The 19,019-nt window shown below is 46.3% G+C and overlaps 1 protein-coding gene across 4 annotated transcripts in view; it reads right to left on the bottom strand.

The window, feature by feature from the left end:
- ANKRD11 (ankyrin repeat domain 11) overlaps window positions 1-19,019 on the bottom strand; it is a 456,185-nt gene that overhangs the window by 331,208 nt on the left and 105,958 nt on the right. For 2 of the 4 annotated variants that reach the window (XM_033940962.1, XM_033940960.1), the window contains one exon: window positions 4,492-4,636. In XM_033940962.1, the coding sequence (XP_033796853.1) occupies window positions 4,492-4,578 (87 nt within the window). In that variant the 5' untranslated portion in view covers window positions 4,579-4,636. The remainder of the gene's footprint in view (window positions 1-4,491; window positions 4,637-19,019) is intronic. The other 2 variants (XM_033940964.1, XM_033940963.1) reach the window with 1 other exon arrangement.

Below are 19,019 nucleotides of genomic sequence, written 5' to 3'. Positions count from 1 at the left end.
TGAAGACGTGCGAATGGGGTGACATGAACTGTCGAGGCCATGTGACCCAAGAGTATCATCATTTGCTTGGCAGAGATGGAGTGTTGTGGAAGCACCTGCTGACATAGAGATTGAAGAGTGTGAAGACGGTTGGACGGCAGGAACGCTCTCATGAGGACTGTGTCCAGGACCGCTCCTATGAATTGAAGTCTCTGAGTAGGGATGAGATGTGATTTGGATAGATTGATCTCGAACCCCAGAAGTTGTAGAAAAAGGATGGTCTGGTTGGCAGCAAGGAGCACTGCCTGAGAGGAAGTGGCTTTGATTAACCAGTCGTCCAGGTAAGGGAAGACCTGAAGATGATGAGAGCGTAGAAAAGCAGCCACCACAATTAGACATTTGGTGAACACTCTGGGAGAGGAGGCAAGGCCGAAGGGTAACACCTTGTACTGCTAATGACAGTGATTGATCATGAAGCGGAGGTACTGTCTGGAGGCCAGTTTGACCGGTATGTGAATGTATGCCTCTTTGAGATCGAGGGAGCATAGCCAGTCGCCTTGATTGAGAAGAGGGTAAAGAGTGGCCAGAGAAAGCATTCTGAATTTTTCTTTGACCAAACATTTGTTGAGATTGCGAAGATCTAAAATGGGTCTGAGATCTGTTTTTTTGGGGACCAGAAAGTAACGGGAGTAGAATCCCTGCCCCTTCTGATCTAGAGGAACTTCCTCTATGGCGTTCAGAAGAAGAAGGGATTGAACTTCTTGAATAAGAAGGGAGGACTGAGGAGTGTTCAAAGCAGACTCTCTTGGCAGACTTTGGGCAGGAAGAGCCTGAAAGTTGAGAGAATAGCCGTGGCGGATGATGTTGAGGACCCACTGGTCCGAGGTGATGATCTCCCAACGGCTGATGTACAGAGTAAGACATCCTCCTATGGGTTGAGGCAGATGGGCGGATGGTAGAACACTGGCTATGCCCTGGAGAATGAAGTCAAAAGGGTTGCGTAGACTTCTGCTGTGGAGGAGGTTTCACCTGCTGCTGTTGTTGCGTTTGAGGAGGTTGCCGTTGTTGCTGACGCTGATGTCTTGGCTGCTGAGGAACCTGTGGTAAGGGTCTAGCCACATAACGGTGTTGATAGGCTGATTGCTGCCGAAAGGGCCAGACAGGTGGAGTTTTCTTCCTAGTTTTGAGAAGAGTGTCCCAGCAAGTCTCATGTGCGGATAACTTTTCAAGTTTCAAGTTTAATGACATTTGATGAATCGCTTATTACAATATCTAAGCGATGTACAGTTTAAAAACCAGATTGTGGTAATACATATAGTTTAAATGGGTTAGACAATAGACAGACAATTTGTGTGGTGGAGTCCATAGAGTCACCAAAAAGCTCATCCCCGAGACACGGGGCATTAGCCAAGCGATCTTGATGGTTGACATCAAGCTCTGATACTCTCAGCCAAGCCAGACGACGCATGGCAACAGACATGGCCTTGGCTCTGGAAGTAAGTTCAAATGTGTCATATATAGAACGTACCATGAACTTCCGAAGCTGGAGAAGGGAGGAAGAACAATGACGAAAAGCAGATCTCTTGCGGACAGGTAAGTATTTCTCAAAAGAAGCCAGATTCTGTATGAGGTGCTTCAAATAAAAAGAGAAATGAAAGGCATAATTACCAGATCGGTTAGCCAACATAGCATTTTGGTATAATCTCTTACCAAATTTGTCCATGGCCTTCCCTTCTCTGCCAGGAGGTACTGAGGCATACACACTAGCTCCCGCAGACTTTTTGAGAGTAGATTCTACTAATAAAGACTCATGCGGGAGCTGGGGTTTATCAAAACCAGGTATGGGGATGACTTTGTATAAGGAGTCCAATTTACGAGGAGCCCCTGGAATAGTCAAGGGAGTTTCTAGATTTTTATAGAAAGTCTCCCTTAAAATATCATGGAGAGGCAACTTCAGAAATTCCCTTGGAGGCTGGTCGAAGTCCAATGCATCAAGGAACGCCTTGGATTTCTTGGACTCGGCCTCCAAGGGAATGGAAAGAGACTCACACATCTCCTTCAGAAAGGTCGTGAAGGAGGCATTGTCAGGTTTAGAGGATGGATTTTGAACAGAAGGATCCTCCTCACCAGATGAACATTCACCCTCAGAGAGAAGTGGCTCTTCAGAGTCACCCCACAGATCAGGGTCCCTGATTTGGAAACTTTGATCCCGGGAATTCGGCGTCGAGGGTTCAAGGTTTCGGGATTTACGTACCGACTTACCTGACCTCAAAGAAGCGGTACCGGGAGAGGTGAGAGGCTGTAACAGTGCCGAAGTTTGGAAAGCCTGATGAAGAGCTCTCGGTTCCGGTGCCAGTACCGGCATGGAAGTCGAGGAAGCCGAATGGACCGGTACCGATAAAGTGGAAGCGGACAATAGGGGTTGCTCCACTGTCGGTACCGGTGGCTCAGACCGGACCGGGACTGGAAGGTTCGGTGCCAAGAGAGCAGGGAGTAACTGCTGCAACTGCTCCTTAAGCTGCACCTGGAGGACGGCTGCAATTCGCTCGTCTAGTGAAGGCACTGGCACCGCTTTCTTTTTCTGCGGTACCTGTGGTGCCGCTCGACGCCCAGAGGATGAGGAGGCCGAGGACGATGCACTCACCTCTATGGGGCGGAGCGTTTGCGCAGGCGCCTCGTGGTCAGCAGGACTGGACTCGCTGCCACAGCGACCGGAGGGCGCTCGAGCGGGGAAGGCTTCTTAGCCGGCTTACCTGACTGGTGCGACGCTGGCGCGGTGTTGCGCGGCGTCGAAGAAGTGGGTGCCGATTGCGAAGGAGCCGATGCCGGTGTTGATGCCGTAGAGTCAGCCATCTCGGCACCGAAAAGTAATTTCTGTTGAATTTGACGGTTTTTCAACGTTCTCTTTTTCAGTGTGGCACAACGGGTGCAGGTGGAAGCCCTATGAACCAGACCCAAGCACTGTAAACACCAGTTGTGCGGGTCGGTCAAAGAAATGGGCCGTGCACACCGTTGGCACTTTTTGAACCCTGGCTGAGGGGGCATGAACGTAAAAACGGCCTCTGCCAAATTGAAAGCCGAGGCTTCGATGGTGGCAACAGGCCCCGCCGGGGCGAACCCGAACGAAAAAAAGAAGTGCTTTTTGGTTTTGTTTTTTTTTACTAATAAATAAAATAAAAAGAAAAGAAAAGAAGGAAGATACTCTTCCGATACCGAAATTACGCGAGCGGGAAGGCGAAAAAAGAGCTTTTCAACAGCTGTTGAAAAGAACGCGTCTTCTTAGCTCCACGGAAACTAAGAAACTGGGGACCGCGCGCCTCCGTCGGGCAGGAAGGCACTCGCGCGTGCGCGGTGCGGCCTGCTAGAACTTTCCAAGTTCTTAGAGTGCAATCACTCTAAAATTGTCCGTACCGGGGCTCCGTCGGTGCCGTCACCCATCAATCAAGAATATGCTGCCTGCTTGTCCTGGGATAAAACATCTTATCTTAGGAAATTGCATTGGCTTCCTGTTGAAGCAAGAATACTTTTCAAATTTGCATGTATCAGTTAAGAGACTATTTGGAAATACAGTGGTACCTTGGTTTAAGAGCATAATTCGTTCCAGAAGCATGCTCTTAAACCAAAACACTCGTATATCAAAGCAACTTTCCCCATAGAAGATAATGGAAACTTGAACAATTTGTTCCACATCCCCAAAAACTTAATTACCATTAGGGACGCCTCCACCGCTGCCTCTGCCACAGACCCATCCACCCGGCTCCTCCAATTCTCCTCCTCTGCTGCTGTTGGCTGCCTCTCACTGCGGGTGTGCTGGCTAAGCAAACGCCGCCACCGCCGCAACAGAGCCCGACTGGACACTGTTGGCTCTGTCGCTCCCGGACGCTGCCCCCTCTCCCCCCCGGATGCCACTAACCCCTCTTCTGGGACTCTCAAGTGTTGGCTCACTCCTGCCAGACGCACCCCGACTCCCATGCTCTACCCGAGGCCACCGGCGCTGCTATCGCCTCTTCCGCCCCCCCCTACCCGACTGGCCTTGTCCTTACCCCTGCACCGCCGGTGATAAAAGTTCCTGCCGCCGGTCTGCTGCTGAGCCTTGAGCATCTGCGCATGCTCAAGGCCTTCTGGATCTCATCCTCACCAAGATTCTGCTAGCTATCTGAACTGAGGCGACACGCCCTGTGCTGGGCGGGAAGGCACTCGTGCATGCACGTTGCGGGCGACTCGAAACTTCGAGTTTCATCAAGCAAGACTGCTTGTGAGGCGTCCACATCGGGGCTCCGTTGGATCACGTCACCCATTAGTGAGAATACCTGCCTGCTTGTCCTGGGATAAAGTAACTTCAGCAACTCTTGTATTTTCCGCAGTTTAGATTTTTTTTAATTCTTTATTTTTGCTTCAGACTCAGTGGTCTGTTATAAAAAATGGTTGTCACAACTATGTTCACAGGCATGCAGTGCTTTAGGGGTAGAAGTCTCTCAGATCTGAAGTAGTGAATAAAAATAGAAACATTACCTTTTTCCCAGTTTGTTTTTCTACCATGTCGTTACGGAGAGAGAAGGCTTCTGACTGTGGTGTTTTAGAACACCCAGCTTTGGGCATCGTTCTGCCTTCCTTACTTGAACTTCATGTATGCTGCCATCTCTTTGTTATCAACTGTCTTTCATAAAGAAAAAAGACAAAATGAAAGAGCAAATTACAGTACCAAACAAACCAAAGCATGTTTCAGATACACATATTATGTCACCAGTTTGCTAAATGAGACTATGTAATAATGTGTGACTATAGGGATAGAGAGACACATTCCCCCACCCTCTTCCCCTTCTTGTTTGCCTCTGCTCAGATTCTTTTTTCTCACAGGGTCCACTCTTATCTTTCCCCTGTGCCAAAGTTTGTCTTGGAGCACTGACACAACCTGTGGTGTCCTACAACCACCTCCAGCACATCATCATATGACTACAGGAAAACACACACCGAAATTGCATAAAAAGAAGTACTGCACCATAGCCCAACACATCCAGCTCAAGTCAAGGGGACCAATACTACAAGCACCCATCAAAATCTGGCACTGGAGAAGTTGCCTATGATGCTTATATTTAAATCTAGAACCTGGTCTTTGGCACTGCAGTTTTGCCCATTTCATTTGAGTGTCTAGCTCCATTGCAACCAACCTCTACTGCAGGGGTGTCAAAGTCCCTCCTCGAGGGCCGCAATCCAGTCGGATTTTCGGGATTTCCCCAATGAATATACATGAGATCTATTAGCATACAATGAAAGCAGTGCATGCATATAGAGCTCATGCATATTCATTGGGGAAATCCTGAAAACCCGACTGGATTGCAGCTCTCGAGGAGGGACTTTGACACCCCTGCTCTACTGCAAGTGTATTAACAAAACCTTTGATGCGTAGCTACAAATCATTTTAGAAAAAGTCCTTATCCACAAACCACAAAAAAAAAACCAAACAAACAAACACAGCTCTTTCTAGAAGCCAGTGTATAAATAAGCAAGGCAAAAACACAGCCACTGGCTACCACTATTATACAATGGCTGAAATGACCTCATTAGAAGCAGCAAAGATTGCCACTGCAGAATCCTTGATCTCAGTCAGAAGAGACGCTAGACCTATGAAATTAATTTAGGGTTTCTGCATGGCAATAGGCAACACTGTCACAGAGCCATTGGGCAGGCCACATATGCAGCTCCTTTCATTAGAAGATGGTACATCATGTTGAAACACTGAATCAAGACATACATTCTCTCTTTCAGTTGGACAACTAAGCTTGGGTACACATTTGAAACACAGAGTACGTACGACAGTTTTCAAAATCAAAAAGAAAATACAGTCAAACCTCAGTTTGCGAGTAACGCGGTTTGTGAGTGTTTTGCAAGATGAGCAAAACATTCGAGCAAACTTTAACTCACAAACTGAGCGCTGACTTGATAAGCGAGCGTGTCACACCAACCAACCCCAGGGACTGGCTTCTCTCCCCCGCGGCCCACCTCCAAAGCGGACACCGGCATCCGCCAACCCACAGGACATACGTCTGCCGGTGCTGAAAAGAGCCTGCCGCGAATTCTGGTGCTAAAAGAGCCTTCTGCAAATTCTATGCTGGGATGCTGCAGGGCCTTGAGCATCTGCGCATGCTCAAGGCTTTCTGGTTCTCATCCTCTCTGAAATTCTCATGAGATTCTCAAAGAACTTCTCTGATTTCTGTAGTAAGCAAATTAATGGAAATGCTTTTAAAACAGAAATGGTGAAGTTTCTGGAATCCTGTGGATTACAGGAACGGAGGCAACATGGATTCACTAGAGGTAGGTCTTGTCAGACAAATCTGATCAATTTCTTTGACTGGGTGACCAGAAAATTGGATAGAGTGAGCTAGATGTGGTGTATTTAGATTTTAGCAAAGCCTTTGACAGTTTTCCACACAGACGTCTAATAGATAAACCCAGTACCCTCGGGATGGGTCTCAAAGTGACGGGCTGAGTCACAAACTGGTTGAGTGGAAGGCGACAAGAGGATAGTGATCAATGGAGATCACTCTGAGGAAAGAGATGTTACCAGTGGTGTGCCTCAAGGTTCTGTTCTTGGGCCTGTTCTTTTTAACATTTTTTTAAACGATATTGCTGCAGGGCAAGATTTGTTTCTTTGTGATTGATACCAAAATCTGCAATAGAGTAGACATGCCAAATAGTGTGAACAACATGAAGAAAGTCTTGGTGAAGCTTGAAAAATGGCAGCTAAAATTTAATGCTAAGACATGCAAGGTCATGCATTTGGGCTGCAAAAACCCAAGGGAACAGTATAGTTTAGGGCAGGGTGGGCAACGAGGGCCAGAATCCAGTCAGGTTTTTAGGATTTCCCCAGTGAATATGCAAGATCAATTTGCATACAATGGGAGGCAGTGCATGCAAATAGATCTCATGCATATTCATTGGGGAAATCCTGAAAACCCGATTGGATTCCGGCCCTCGTTGCCCACATCTTGTTTAGGGGGTGAAGAACGTATGTGCACGGTCGTGAATGGGGACCATGAATATTCTAGATCACGTAGGAAGGATAGTGGTTCTGTGACCAATTTGTCATCTTTGTTTTCTAGGTGGAGATTTAAGTCTCCCAGCAGTACACAGTTGGCTGAGGAAAGAGTGTTTTTAAATATGTCATAGAATATTTCCCTTACATGGGGGCCAGTTTTTAGGTGGTAATGTAGAAAAGTATGCAGGTGAGGGTATCTTCTAAAGATGAGTTTCACAGCTGGCAAATGAATATTTCAAAATTCTTATTTTGTTCAAATTATAATGTTGTGAACTCAATGAATTGTTTCAGTATGATTGTTAAGCCTCCTCCTCATTTGTTTTTCCACCATAGTGGTATGATTTTATAACCTGGTTAGCAGAGGACTTTAATGATCGGGTCTTCTGCTGATGGTAGCCATGTTTCTGTTAGGAATAAACAGCTAAGTTGTTCCTCTGTGAACCAGTCCATGATTAGGTTGGCTTTATATCTTATTTTGGTTTAAGCACAGGGGATTGGGAGACAGTTGGTCTGATAATCTGAGGAGCGTGGCAGAAGTGTTGCTGAAAGAAGGAATAGTGAACTTCCTAGAATCTAATGGGTTACATGATCCAAGGCAACGTGGCTTTACTAAAGGTAAATCGTGCCAAACGAGCCTAATTGAATTTTTTGATTGGGTGACCAGAGAACTGGATAGAGGACATATATATGCTAGATGTAATTTAGGATCAAACAATTTTTATTGATGCAAAACAACATCAAATGCAAAAAACATCAAATACAGAATGATGCATCAAATACAATAATATAATAAACACACATAAATAATGCCTTCAAACCCCCACCCCCCCCATAAACCCCTCTCAATCTATGTATGACTATGTTAAAAAAAATTAAATACCCTCTACATCCCCTACCCAAACCCCCCTTCCTTTCACCACCCAATGGTACTCTCTACCCCACCTCATCAAAACACACTATTTTTATCTCAATCCTATTAAATAAAAGCCTAATTAAGACACCCATCTTAAAACCGCACTTCGACCTTTAGGATGTAAGACTTGCAAATATGGATCCCAGCATAAACAGCATTTTTCGCTTCCTAGTCCTTCCAGCTGATGTAACTGGTTCCGCCAATGCCAAAACTTCGGCGGGTCAGGAATTGTCCAATATTGAAGTATACATTTTTTTTTTTTTTGCCAATAGACTCATCTTCCTACACAGCGCGATGTAATTTACTTAGATTTCAGCAAAGCCTCTGACATGGTTCCTCATAGGAGGCTCTTGAAGAAACTAGAAGGGCTGAAGTTAGGACCCAAAGTGGAGAACTGGACTAGAAACTGGTTTACGGACAGACCCCAGAGGGTGGTGGTTAATGGAAGTAGCTCGGAGGAAGAAAAGGTGAGTAGTGGAGTCCCTCAGGATTCGGTGCTGGGGCCGATTCTATTCAATATGTTTGTGAGTGACATTGCTGAAGGGTTAGAAGGAAAAGTTTGCCTTTTTGCGGATGATACCAAGATTTCTAACAGAATAGACACCGAGGAAAGAGTGGAAAGCATGAAAAAGGATCTGCAAAAGTTAGAGGAATGGTCTAAAATCTGGCAACTAAAATTCAATGCAAAGAAATGCAGAGTAATGCGATTAATAATCGGAAGGAGCTGCATATGCTGGGAGAGGAGAGGCTGATATGCACGGATGGGGAGAGGGACCTTGGGGTGATAAGTGTCCGAAGATCTAAAGGCAATAAAACAGTGTGAAAAGGCGGTGACTGCTGCCAGAAAGATGCTGGGCTGTATAAAGAGAGGCGTAACCAGTAGAAGAACAAAGGTGTTGATGTCCCTGTACAGGTCGATGGGGAGGCCTCACTTGGAATATTGTGTTCAGTTTTGGAGACTGTATTTGGCGAAGGACACAAAAAGGCTTGAAGCGGTCCAGAGGAGGGCGATGAAAATGGTAGGAGGTTTGCACCAAAAGACGTATGAAGAGAGACTGGAAGCCCTGAATATTTATGGCGCATACAAATACAACCATGTCTCTCCCCTTTTAATCGATGCTCACTGGCTACCTGTCGAACATAGAATTAGTTATAAAATTCTACTATTAATCTTTACAACTCGTTCACACAGTCAACCAGAGTTTATTGATAGACTCCTTACTTCCTATTATCCCGCTAAATCTCTTCGCTCTGTATCACAAAATCTCCTAGTTGTACCATCTTTAAAACTAATTCATACATTCAGATCCAATAATTTCGCCGTCACTGCACCCCCCCCTTTGGAATTCATTGCCTAATCATTTACGAATGGAATCTTCGACAAAGCAATTTAGAGCAAAACTCAAAACATTTTTATTTGAGGATGCTTTTGGATAAAACTGTCCTTCTTAGGACTTAATCAACTACAGTCCCATTCATTACCTATTGTTTTACCCCTAAGTGTGCTTTATTCAAATATTGTAGTTCAGTCCTTCTTTCCCAATTGTGTGTAGTTAGTATATGTGTTTTTTTTGTAAATGTCTACTAACCTAACATGGTTTTATATAATATTTTAACTCTAATTTGTTTTGTTTCTTTTAAAGGTATATCTTTTATTATTGCTGTACACTGCCTAGAAAATTTGAATAAGCAGTATAATTTTTTTTTTAATAAACTTGAAACTATACCTTAGAGAAAAGGAGGGACAGGGGAGATATGATTCAGACATTCAAATACTTGAAAGGTATTAACGTATAACAAAATCTTTTCCAGAGAAAGGAAAAAGCACAGTTACTTACCGTAACAGGTGTTATCCAGGGACAGCAGGCAGCTAGTCTCACTAATGGGTGACGTGATCCAACGGAGCCCCGATGCGGACGCCTCACAAGCAGTCTTGCTTGAAGAATCTCGAAGTTTCGAATCGCCCGAACCGCGCATGCACGAGTGTCTTCCCACCCAGTGCAGGGCGCGTCTCCTCAATTTAGAAAGCTAGCAGAGAAGCCAACCCGGGAAGGTGGGTGGGTCGTGAGAATAGCTGCCTGCTGTCCCTGGATAACATCTGTTACGGTAAGTAACTGTGCTTTATCCCAGGACAAGCAGGCAGGTATTCTCACTAATGGGTGACCTCCAAGCTAACCAAAGTGGGATGGTGGGAGAGTTGGCAACTTAGGAGAATAAATTTTGCAATACTGTTTGGCCAAACTGTCCATCCCGTCTGGAGAAAGTATCCAGACAATAATGAGAAGTGAAGGTATGAACCGAGGACCAAGTAGCAGCTTTACAAATTTCCTCAATAGGCGTAGATCTGAGGAAAGCCACAGAAGCTGCAATTGCTCGGACCTTATTGGCTATGACTTTACTGTGAAGAAGAAACCCAGCCTGGGCATTGCAGAATGAGATACAAGCCGCCATCCAATTGGAGATGGTATGTTTAGAAATTGGACATCCCAACTTGTTCGGATCAAAGGAGACAAAAAGCTGAGGAGCAGTTCTGTGCAGTGTGGTGTGTTCCAAATAGAAAGCCAAAGCAAGTTTATAGTCCAGAGTATGAAGAGCTGATTCTCCAGGATGAGAATGAGGCTTTGGAAAAAACACTGGAAGCACAATGGATTGGTTGAGATGAAATGCCGAGACTACTTTAGGAAGGAATTTCGGATGAGTGCCAAGAACCACCTTGTCATGATGGAACACGTAAAAGGTGGGTGGGTCCGCAACCGACGCTTGAAGCTCAATGACTCGTCGAGCAGAAGTGAGGCCAATGAGAAACACTACTTTCCAAGTGAGATACTTCAGATGAGCCTTGTCCATTGGTTCAAATGGAGGTTTCATCAGTTGAGTAAGAACAATATTGAGATCCCAAACCACTGGAGGAGGTTTGAGAGGAGATTTGACATTGAAAAGCCCTTTCATGAATCTGGAAACCATAGGATGAGCAGAGAGAGGTTTCCCTTCAATAGGCTGATGGAAAGCAGCAATTGCACTAAGGTAGACTCGGATCGAGGTAGACTTGAGACCAGACTGAGAAAGCTGCAGCAGATAGTCCAAAACTGAAGATAAGGAGGAAAGTTGAGGCTCCTTATAATGAGAAAAACACCAAACAGAAAATCTAGTCCATTTTTGGTGATAGCATTGTCTAGTAGTAGGCTTCCGTGAAGCTTCCAAAACATCCCTCACAGATTGAGAAAACGGTAGAGGAGCTATGTTGAGAGGAACCAAGCTGTCAGGTGGAGAGACTGCAGGTTGGGATGAAGTAGAGATCCCTGATGCTGCGTAAGCAGAGAGGGAAAAACTGGTAGAAGATATGGCTCCCTGCTGCTGAGTTGAAGAAGGAAAGAGTACCAGGAGGAATGTTTTCAGAAGAAATTCCCAAGTTCTCAATCAAATATCTTTTGAAGAAATCAATAGGTGGAATACCAGGTGAAATTGGGAAATTCAGTATACGAAGATTCAATCTCCTGTTATAATTTTCAAATTGCTCTAGAACATAAGAACATAAGAAATGCCTCTGCTGGGTCAGACCCGAGGTCCATCGTGCCCAGCAGTCCGCTCACGCGGCGGCCCAACAGGTCCAGGACCTGTGCAGTAATCTTCTATCTATACCCCTCTATCCCCATTTCCAGTAGAAATTTGTCCAATCCTTTCTTGAAACCCAGTACCGTACTCTGCCTTATAACGTCCTCTGGAAGCGCATTCCAGGTGTCCACCACACGTTGGGTAAAGAAGAACTTCCTAGCATTTGTTTTGAATCTGTCCCCTTTCAACTTTTCCGAATGCCCTCTTGTTCTCTTATTTTTCGAAAGTTCGAAGAATCTGTCCCTCTCTACTCTCTCTATGCCCTTCATGATCTTATAAGTCTCTATCATATCCCCTCTAAGTCTCCTCTTCTCCAGGGAAAAGAGACCCAGCTTCTCCAATCTCTCAGAATATGACAGGTTTTCCATACCTATTATCAGACGTGTTGCTCTCCTTTGAACCCTCTCGACTAATGCCATATCCTTCTTAAGATACGGCGACCAATATTGGACGCAGTACTCCAAATGCGGGCGCACCATCGCCCGATACAACGGCAGGATAACTTCTTTCGTTCTGGCTGTAATACCCTTTTTGATTATACCAAGCATTCTATTCGCTCTCTTAGCAGCCGCTGCACACTGTACCGACGGCTTCATTGTCATGTCCACCATTACCCCCAAGTCCCTTTCCTGGGTACTCTTATTCAATAACATCCCTCCCATTGTATAGTTGTACCTCGAGTTTCTGCTCCCCACATGTAATACTTTACATTTTTCAATGTTGAACTTCATCTGCCATTTCGCCGCCCATTCTTCTAATTTGTTCAAGTCCCTTTGCAACTTTTCGCAGTCCTCTGTAGTCCGAGCTCCATTAAATAGTTTGGTGTCGTCCGCAAATTTTATTATCTCGCACTTCGTTCCTGTTTCTAGATCATTTATGAAGATATTAAATAGCAGCGGCCCGAGCACCGAGCCCTGCGGGACACCACTCGTGACCCTCCTCCAGTCGGAGTAGTGACCCTTCACTCCTACCCTTTGTTTTCTACCCTCCAACCAGTTTCTGATCCATCTATGTACGTCTCCTTCCACCCCATGGTTCTTCAGTTTCCGGAGTAGACGTTCATGGGGCACCTTGTCAAAGGCTTTTTGGAAATCTAGATATATGATGTCTATGGGGTCTCCTTTGTCCATCCGTTTGTTGATCCCTTCGAAGAAGTGCAATAAATTCGTTAGGCACGATCTTCCCTTGCAGAAACCATGCTGGCTGGTTATCAGAAGTTCATTTTTTTCAAAATGTTGATCGATGTTTTCTTTTATCAGTGCTTCTGCCATTTTCCCTGGAACCGAAGTCAGGCTCACCGGCCTGTAGTTTCCCGGGTCACCTCTTGATCCCTTTTTAAAGATGGGCGTAACGTTGGCTATCTTCCAATCTTCCGGGATCTCGCCTGTTTTCAGGGATAAGTTGCAAATTTGCTGCAGTAGTTCCGCTATCTCCTCCTTTAATTCCTTCAGAACCCTTGGATGTATGCCATCCGGACCTGGGGATTTGTCAGTTTTTAGTTTTTCTATCTGCCTACGAACGTCCTCAAGGCTCACTTCTATGGATGTTAATTTTTCTGCCTGACTTCCGTTGAAGAATTGCTCAGGTTCCGGTATGTTGGACGTGTTTTCGTTTGTAAATACAGACGAGAAGAACATGTTAAGTCTTTCTGCCACTACCTTCTCCTCCTTCACCACTCCCTTCCTGTCTCCGTCGTCCAGCGGTCCCACTTCCTCTCTAGCCGGCTGCTTCCCTTTAACATATCTGAAGAATGGTTTGAAATTTCTTGCTTCCCTGGCTAGCCTCTCTTCATACTCTCTTTTGGCTTTCCGAACCTCACGGTGACATTCTTTTTGATGCTTCTTGTGCTCTTTCCAGCTCCCCTCAGTTTTGTCCTTTTTCCATTTCTTGAATGATTTTTTCTTATTGCCTATCGCTTCCTTCACTGTTTTGGTTATCCACGCCGGGTCTTTTGTTCGATTCTTTTTACACCCCTTCCTGAATCTGGGGATATACAGATTTTGCGCCTCGCTCACCATGTCCCTGAAGAAGGACCAGGCATGATTTACCGTTAGCCATGTTTTGGAAGTGTTCCTAAGTTTCTTCCTTACCAATTCCCTCATTGCTTCGTAGTTTCCTTTCCTGAAGTTAAACGTTGTCGCAATGGATCTCTTGCCTTTTGACACTCCTACCTCAACCTTGAACTTGATCATATTATGATCGCTGTTTCCCAATGGTCCCACTACTTCTACTTCCTTTGCAGGTCCCCTTAACCCATTTAGGATTAGATCCAGAGTGGCATTTCCTCTCGTCGGTTCTCTAACAAGCTGTTCCATGAAACAATCCTGTGTAGCTTCCAGGAATTTTGTTTCCCTAGCGCATTTCGAGCTTCCAAGCCTCCAGTCTATCCCAGGGTAGTTGAAGTCTCCCATAATAACCGTGTTGCCGCTTTTGCATTCACGCTTCATCTCGGCTTCCATTTCCTCATCGATATCTCTGGTTTGCCCCGGTGGGCGATAAAACAGGCCCATCTTTATTTCAGGCCCTTTCCTTCCCGGTATTTTAACCCATAGAGATTCCGGCTTGCTGGCCGTCTCTGCTGTGTCCATTTGTGTGGATTGTATGCCTTCTTTTATGTATAGGGCTATTCCACCTCCTTTTTGTCCTGTTCTGTCCTGGCGATAGAGCTTGTATCCTGGTAGTGCTGTATCCCATTTGCTTTCCTCATTCCACCATGTTTCAGAGATTCCAATGATGTCGATGTCTTCTGCGTTGGCCAAGGCTTCTAGTTCCCCCATTTTGTTTCTTAGGCTCCTTGCATTAGCATATATGCACTTTAGATCCTGGTATTTTGCTGTCCTCCTTTCCTTTCCCTGTGCTTCGGTCCATATTTTCTTCTCTTTTGCTGCAGACATTGTAACCACTTCTTCTGGGTTAGTCGACTCCTGTAGTTTGTCCCTTGTTCCTTCCCAGCCATTTTTCCCCTCGGTATCTTCACAGGATACCGTCTTCCGAATCGTCGACCCTTTGTCAACTGTCGGCTTTCCCCTTCTTCTTAGTTTAAAGCCTGTTCTATTCCTCTCTTGACGTTGTTTGCTAGGAGTCTAGTTCCTGCTGCGCTCAGGTGCAGTCCATCTTTCCTGTATAGCTTGCTCTTGCCCCAGAACGCCGTCCAGTTCCTCACGTTCCTATGTATAGAGGAATTATCTTTAATTATTGTTGATTTAAACATTTGAAGCTGCTGTATATCCTCCTGTATCTGTTTGGTTTGGCTTGAGAAATCCAATTTAACTGAGTCAATAGTTTTAGTTAAAGTATCAATCTTAAGGTTAATATTTGTACCTCCTCAGTATTTTTAGCCATAGAAGCCTCCATACGTTGTAGAAGCAACCAAATGTCTCCCAAGGAAGCCTCTGTTGATGTTGGTGTAGATGTACTTGTTGTTAGTTCTTTCAGCTTCCCTGCACTTGCTGGTTCCGGTTCAACGCCCTCACCGGGCAGCCCCATGGATTCCCTTCCGGGGTCATGGCTCTCCCGCATCTGAACTCCGGCAGTAGCTGGACACACGGGGGTGAATGGATCCGGAGGGGACAAAGATATTTCACTCCCCGAAAGGGGGAAAAGCTCTCCACCGCATTCTCCCAAAACCGGGTCACCTCCTCTGATAGCTCGGGTAGCCGTCGTTTGAGCCGCGAAAAAGCGGTCAACTGTTTGCTGGATGGCTTGCTGCATGGGTGTCGAAGAGAGGGCCGGCGGGGGAACGGCCCTCAACACCCCTTTCCTCTTTGGCGGCATCTATACTCAGGAAAAGGTGAGAAGAAAAAAGCCTGCAATCGTCCCAATCTTCCTGCTCCGCTTCACTGCGACTCACTCACCGCCGCCATCTTGTCACACCCCGGTATTCCTACCTCAACCTTGAACTTGATCATGTTATGATCGCTGTTTCCCAACGGTCCCACTACTTCTACTTCCTTTGCAGGTCCCTCTAACCCATTTAGGATTAGATCCAGGGTGGCATTTCCTCTCATCGGTTCCCTAACAAGCTGCTCCAAGAAGCAATCTTGTGTAGCCTCCAGGAATTCTGTCTCCCTAGCGCATTTTGATCTTCCAAGACTCCAGTCTATCCCGAGGTAATTGAAGTCTCCCATAATAACCATGTTACCTCTTTTGCATTCTCGCTTATCTCAGCTTCCATTTCTTCATCGATATCTCCGGTTTGCACGGGTGGACGATAGTATAGGCCCATCTTTATTTCAGGCCCTTTCCTTCCCGGTATTTTAACCCATAGTGATTCCAGCCTATTTGTCGTCTCTGCTGTGTCCATTCTTGTTGATTGTATGCTTTCTTTTATGTATAGGGCTATTCCACCTCCTTTTTGCCCTGACCTATCCTGGCGATAGAGCTTGTACCCCAGCAGAAAGATTAGTAGACTCCATCTCAAAGAGGCTATCCACCAGGAAGAAACAACGTTTAAAAGCACGAGGCTTAAGTGTTTGGCAAGGCAGGCACGAGGTAGAATGATATTTCGGCCCAAGGCACTTGAGGCAGCGTCCGTGAGGGTCCGTAAGAGATTTCGTGCTCTTGCACTCGCTACACTGTTTGAAACCGGTAACATGCCAGGGCATAGACAAAAATACAGCCGACGCAAAGTCGAAGCCCGCGGGCCGCGGCCGAGCGGCCTGTACCGGACTAACGGACGGAAGTAAAATTTAAAAAAAAAAGAAAGAAAGAAAGAAAAAGATTAACACAGCGATTCGTGAGAAAAATAAAATACAAACCACGGTGAGAGAAGGCACGAACGACGAAGTTACCAGAGAGAGCCAAAAAAGACGGACTTCTCGGCTCCGCGGAAAAATAAGAACTGAGGAGACGCGCCCTGTGCGCTGGGCGGGAAGGCACTCGCGCATGCACGGTGCGGGCGACTCAAAACTTCTAGTTTCTTCAAGCAAGTCTGCTTGTGAGGCGTCCGCATCGGGGCTCCATCGGATGACATCACCCATATGTGAAAATACCTGCCTGGTGAGAGATACATGCGGTCAGTGCTTGACGTACAAGATGCAAGAAACATACAGTCAGTGCTTAAGATACGAGGTGAAGAGCAAACAGTCCGTGCTTGAGATGCAAGGTGAAGAACATACGGTTTGTGCTTGAGATGCGAGGTGAAGGAACATTCGATCTGGAAATTCAATTACGGTTGAAGGCGATTGTAAGTTAGTCTAAAATCTTGAGTTGGGACGGTGGCCGAGATTAAGATGAGGGCCGCAAGGGTGGATGAGGTGAGTTGGGAATTTAGAATTTGTCAAACAATCGAGTCTTCAGGGATTTTCTAAAGTTAGCATATGTAGTGGCCTCAACTATGGGTTTTCCAAGCCATGTGTTCAGTTTAGCTGCCTGGAATGATAGCGTTCTATCTAGAAACTTTTTGTATTGGCAAGATTTCAGGGAGGGGTAGTTAAATAGGTTTGTTCTGCGGGTGCTCTTGTTAGAGCCGTTAAGAGAGAACTGGGCGACGAGGTAAGCTGGAAGCATCCCAAAGAGAGCTTTGTAGCAAATGCAGGCGAACTTGAAAAGGACTCTGGATTCTACAGAAGATAGGCAGAAGTGATATTCTCTTTGATCTAGCACGCAATGGTAGCCTTGGAAGTGCCGTCCCCCTTACGAGAACCTGCTAAGAGGACAAAAAGATGTTCTGACTTCCGGATCTCCTGGGACCATTTAACATAAGAGCAAAGGACCCAACAGACATCCAACTTGCACAACTGCCTCTGTTCTGAAGAGCCCCTCCCGGATACCCAAGAGGACCATGGACTGGTTAACATGAAAAGGCGCGACCACCTTTAGCAGAAAGGAAGAACAGGCCGTAGCACCACCAGCTCCCCAGGAAGGGAGGCCTACAAGAAAAGGCCTGTAGCTCAGAAATGCGTCTCACAGAAGTAATGGTTACCAGGAAAACCGCCTTGAGAGTAAGGTTCTTCAACGAGCAAGAACCCAGGGGCTCAAAGGGAGGGCATACTAGCATGAACAGGATCAGATTGAGATCCCTGGCCAGAACTGAAGGCCACACTGAAGGCCAAAGCAATTTATCCGCCCTCAAAAAGTGAACCACATCCGGAAAAGAAGTTAAATGCTTACCTTGCAAAATGCAGACAAAGCTGCAAGCTGAATCCGGAAAGAAGACCAGGCCAGGTCCCTATCCAGGCCATCCTGCAAGAATTCCAAGATGAGAGGCAAAGAGGCGCGAAAGGAAAACCACTCGATGCACAGCACACCACTCTTCAAAGAAACACCAAACCCACACATAAACCCGAGAGTGGAAGGCCTCCAGGACCCCAAGAGAGTGGATATAATTTTATCTGAAGAACCTCTCTTACCAAGGCTTTCCCTCTCAAGAGCCAAGCCATAAGACAAAAGGGACCCGGATCGAACATTAGAATGGGGCCCTGAATCAGAAGGTCTGGCAACAGGGGCAGCAGAAGAGGATCTGCCATGAGATAATGAGCCAGATTCTCGTACCACGGGTGCCTGGGCCAGTCCGGAGCTCCCAGGATCACGCGGCCGGGGTGCCAAGTAATGCGAAAGACTCTGCCCACCATTGGCCATGGAGGAAACACATACAGGAGGCCCGCCATCAGCCAAGGTTGTACCAGAGCATCCAGCCCCTTGGCCTGAACATCTCTGTGCTGACTGAAGAACCGTGGCGCTTTAGTGTTGATATTCGTGGCCATCAGGTCCATGACCGGGGGCCCCCAAGACAGCACAATCAACTCAAATGCTGCAGAACTGAGACACCATTCTCCGTGATCAAGCACACGAAGACTGAGGAAATCTGCCTGGACATTCTCCACTCCTGCTATGTGAGAAGCCGAGATGTCCCAAAGATAAGTCTCTGCCCATACCATGAGCAGAGCAGCCTCCTGTGCCACCAGACGATACCTGGTTTCTCCCTAACGATCGACATAAACCACCACCGTGGCATTGTCCGAGAGAACCCAAACAGACTTGCCCTTCAACAATGTCTGGAACACTAGCAACGCCAGCAAGATGGCTCTGGTCTCTAGAACATTGATCGACCAAGACATCTCCTCCAGAGACCAGCTGCCCTGAGCCGAGCGACTGAGACACTGATATCCCCCAATTGAGGAGATTGGTGTCCGTGAGAAACACTGTCCACTGAGGCTGATCCAGACTCACTCTCTGCAATAGATTGCAAAGACTGTAGCTACCAACAGAGACTGAAAAAAAATTAACCCCCGAAGAGGAACGGGAGAGTCCAAATCGTGCACCTGGGGCGATCACTGCTGAAGCAGAGAATGCTGAAGCTGGCGCATGTGAATTGAACCATGTCCAAGGAAACCACCATTGACCCGAAGACCTGGAGAAATACCTGCGCCCAAGACGGGAAGCCATCAGAAGATGAATCTGCGACTGCAACTTGACCACTCAAGCTTCTGGCAGAAGACCTTCCACAAGCTGGTGTCGAAAAGAACCCCAAGGTATTCC

Source organism: Geotrypetes seraphini, chromosome 4, assembly GCF_902459505.1.
Source record: "Geotrypetes seraphini chromosome 4, aGeoSer1.1, whole genome shotgun sequence".
Classification (NCBI taxonomy): Eukaryota; Metazoa; Chordata; class Amphibia; order Gymnophiona; family Dermophiidae; genus Geotrypetes; species Geotrypetes seraphini.
The sequence above is the reverse complement of the archived record's forward strand: the minus strand, read 5'-3'. Positions and strand labels throughout refer to the sequence as shown.